Here is a 4,011-nt window from a genome sequence, read left to right on the forward strand (position 1 = left end):
CTGTTATGAAACATTTATACATTTATATATTCCCTTATCCTACAAGGATTGAAAAACAGAAAGGAAATACACATGTCACACCAATAAAAAGCCATACATGAAAAACTTCGAATTTTCAGTCTTGGTTTGATAGTTTATGATCACTAACTGCTGGGTTTCCATCTTAAATCAGCTGATGCTGAGGTTTTCTGTGGTGATATTGTCAAACTATTTTATTTGTGGCTTGTCCTCTGGCGATCCGCAGCTGTTTGTCTGGTCACATCCATCATTAACATTATCATCGTCGTCGTCGTCATCATGGTGTGGGGTGGAGATGAAGAAGCAGCTGCTATCTTTGTTATAATTACTTCCTAAAAAGATTAAGATCTTGTGAGCGATGGTGACAACTGATCAGTGCTTCAGAAAGACAACAACATGAGCGTGGACTTGGTGACAAAGACACGCCACTCCCCATTCTTTAAAACAATAAACATCATTAAATAAATCTAACAGTCATTTTTACCCACGTAAACTACAGGGGGAGCTCAACAAACACCCTAAAGACAAAGTCTCACACCCATAAATCCACGTACTTTGATTACTCATCAACTGTGGGTACTGCGTGCACCTGTCGTTCAGTCGGGGGTATTACATACGGCACCACGACCGTTAATAATTACATGACGTAGCCATCAGGACGTCGTGATATAGGTCCTGATGCCCCACCTACGCACCAGTTGCTGATTGGCGTTACGCAGGTATCCAGCCGCTGCTCCCAAAGACCGAACGGCTCCTTCATCCTCCGTGCACTCACTGCGGGATCTCTCCACATCCACTGCACTCCGCACCAGGGCGCACACAGCCGACTCTGTTACCACAGTACCTGCTCCACAGAAATAAGGTAAAAGGAAAAAAAGTTATTTATAACCCTAAAAGAAGTGATTTTTGTTCTGTTCTGACAGATTGGAGAATTTGGCGGATTTTTTTTTTCAGAGTGAAGATGTAATGCTGATGACCTGTAGTGTCTTCTTTATATTGATTTTATTGTATAATGAAGATGTCGGGCTCAGCAGTTAATGTTTTGATAAAAAACCTGGCAGGTTTTACACGTGTGTTTGTAAATCCGTGCGCTTTTACGCACCGATTACGCACCAAATTTACGCGCAGGCGGCGGTGCATCCAGTGATGATGTGTTACTGAAAATCCAAATCTATTGAAACGACACCAGTGGTCATGTTCTCGTGTACTTTAGGTGGTGCTGGAAAAATGAGGAGAGGTTTTCTGCTGGTGACTCTGGTCCTCGTCGTCAAACTTCGCTGCGGCCAGTCCAGATGCGAGGAGGCAGAGTCGAGCAGATCGACTTCAGATGTGAGTTCAGCGGACCGAAAACGAAAAATAAAATAGATTCATGACATTCTATAAATAGAAAATATTTTTTAAAATATGTTTTTCTGTTGCCTTTAACCTTCAGCACAGCACTGGTTTGGAGAAAATCAAGAGGAGTATTTTGAAGAGGTATAACGATTGGGATTATGACAGCTTTGTGGGTCTGATGGGCAGAAGGAACACGGGTGAGTGTTTTCTTAACTAAAAAAACCCCGATATAAATTATAATAATGATAGGGTTAATTCAAAAGTTACAATTGTGAAGGTTCTATATTATAACCTTATTCAGATTTTAATTCAACTGGAACTCTTGTTTGAATTTCTCTTCAGATGAAAACAATCTTCAGTCACAACAAAAAAGTAAGACACCTGTGGTTTTTGTTTTTGGGAGGATAAAGTGTTTTTTTTTTTTTTTCATTTTGTGGAATTAAAAATTGTAATTCTCCTCAGGGGAAATGCACGACATTTTTGTTGGACTTATGGGAAGGAGAAGTTCAGAGTCAGGTGAGCGCAGATATCTGCGAAATTCAAATATCAATTTATTCCTGCATTTTTTTTATGCTCATCAAACATCCACTGCACATCTTTATTGTGGGTGTCGGGGGTGTGATGTGTGTTGCTCTCCCAGATAATGGTCCCTGGAGGAGAGCGTATCCAGAGAGGAGAGGTATTTCTCTGCACAAGTGCAAACTGAGGTGAGCCGCTGCTCCATTTTCTGTGAGGGTAAAAAAACCCAACACAAAGCTTTCATTACTTTGAAAATTGGAGTTTACACTTGACCTTGATCTGGTCAAAAGAGAAAAAAATATACTCTCAAGATTGATTATTTTCAAGGTGAAATGTTTTAGAAAGCAATGTTGGCTTGAAGAACGTTTGTGAGAAACAGAGGGGGAGAAAAAAAAAGAACCTAAAGGCGTTTCTCTGTGTTTTTGTTTTGTTCTTCAGTGTGTGAATTTAAGCTATTATGACATGATGATGATGATGATGATGATGTGTGTGATGGGTTCCAGGTTTCTTCAAGGTCTGTAGAAAAACCAACAACATCGACTGTCAAAGACCGACCCAGAAAAACAACCGAAGGAGTTCATGTCCACGGAAACCAATAAAAACCACGCGATTCCCACCTGGGCGCCGTCACCTGACTTCATGAAGTGACCATAAACTACATGGATTGTATTTGATTCATATGTAAAGACGAAACACAAGTAGATGTGAGACCTATTTGTTGGATTTTGTTGAAATAAAGAGACTTTTTATACATCACTTATTCATTCAAACATCTCCCTTCACAGCAGTGGTTTCTGGGTGATTTTCAGCTTTGGTGTAGATGTACACACCATCTCGTCTGTTACAGTATTTACTGTTGCCAGGCATAAAAGGGAGGGTCGTCCTGACTCTTTTTTTTCTTTACAAATTGATATGTGTATTTTCAGTTCAGTGTATTCGCCGGTACCGAGTAACGTCGCTGATACATCTTCAGCTGAGTTTCATTAAATATGTAATAAACTGAAGGCAGTGTTATAGATGTGACGCTGCTCTGGGAAATAACAGTGACATGAGCGTAGGTGTTAGCTCAACCCAGACCAGAGTTATGACACCGAGGAGGAAAACATTAACAGCCAGTTTTATTTTATTTTCGTAAACACAAGGCTGATTCTGTCCAAATAAACAAATCTCTATGAATTAAACGAAAAAGTTTTCAAATTAATATGAGACAATAAATCAATGCAACAAGATTATAAATCAACTTTTTTTTTTAATTCAACTTTCTGAACCGTTGACACAGTCAGCTAAACAGAAAGTGATCCGAGCTTTGGGACCAATAGCACATTCCCAATGTCAACACAGTCTCCTGTTTTCCAGGCAGGTGTCACTTAAACTGAAGGACTATTTTTATGTAACAGTAAACAAATGAAAACACACAATGTTGGTCAAATAAGTCTCAAAAACAGTCATTTAGTGAGCCTTTATTATTATAATAAAAAATCCTTTGCTCCTGTTTTTGTCTTTGTACCCAGTGTCAAAATACTCAAATAAACTACCTTTGAGTTTAACAAGATGCTGAACTTCAGTAGGAAAACATACAACACTGACTGAACCAGTACGCAGCTGGTTGTGGAGGATCAACTCTCTGGTCTGGCATGTTTTAGGAGTATTTCAATGAACCATCAGTCCAGTATTGATACTGGTGCATCCCTAATAAAAACACTGAAACACCAAGCATTTACTTGACTTTTTCTGTAACACTATATGTGACAATACAAACAGAGAGTTGGTGAACACTTCACAGTCCAAAACAAAAAGCTTAGTTATGCTGTAAAACAAAGATCTCTGCCGACTGTTGATTTGAACAGAAATTAAAAACAACTCGTAAGATATTGACTTAAATAAAATTAAACAAACAATGTGTCGACATATTCTAATTGAAAAAAATAAAGAATCGGAATGGTAAAAGTCAACAACAGATCTAAAAAATTAAAAAATAAAATCCAGAAGTTATTTAACTAACTGAAATCAACTGATACTAGGTGTGCCTTTTGTTTCCTTCTCTTGGAGAAAAATATAAAATATAATTGTGACTTCTCCATTCCAAACACTGGCCATGTCGGGGTTAAGTAGTCGATCTGAGCGTCGTCCGACATCAGA

At 38.6% G+C, this 4,011-nt stretch overlaps 1 protein-coding gene across 3 annotated transcripts; it reads left to right on the forward strand.

Annotated features, from left to right (window-relative positions):
* The first annotated feature begins 557 nt into the window (after positions 1 to 557).
* On the forward strand, positions 558 to 3,329 carry tac3a (tachykinin precursor 3a). 3 transcript variants are annotated; one of them, XM_008318855.3, is made up of 7 exons: positions 558 to 880; positions 1,232 to 1,347; positions 1,451 to 1,550; positions 1,696 to 1,725; positions 1,816 to 1,869; positions 1,994 to 2,060; positions 2,376 to 3,329. In XM_008318855.3, the coding sequence occupies exons 2-7, from the start codon at positions 1,246 to 1,248 to the stop codon at positions 2,392 to 2,394; spliced, it is 372 nt and encodes a 123-aa protein (XP_008317077.1). In that variant the 5' UTR covers positions 558 to 880; positions 1,232 to 1,245; the 3' UTR covers positions 2,395 to 3,329. The 3 variants fall into 3 exon arrangements, with proteins under 3 accessions (XP_008317077.1, XP_024915481.1, XP_024915482.1); XM_025059713.1 differs by lacking the exon at positions 558 to 880 and having other exon boundaries at positions 1,082 to 1,347; XM_025059714.1 differs by lacking the exons at positions 558 to 880; positions 2,376 to 3,329 and having other exon boundaries at positions 1,082 to 1,347; positions 1,994 to 2,064.
* Positions 3,330 to 4,011: the final 682 nt, after the last annotated feature.

The sequence above is a fragment of the Cynoglossus semilaevis genome, chromosome 10, assembly GCF_000523025.1.
Source record: "Cynoglossus semilaevis isolate Cse_v1.0 chromosome 10, Cse_v1.0, whole genome shotgun sequence".
Taxonomy (NCBI): domain Eukaryota; kingdom Metazoa; phylum Chordata; class Actinopteri; order Pleuronectiformes; family Cynoglossidae; genus Cynoglossus; species Cynoglossus semilaevis.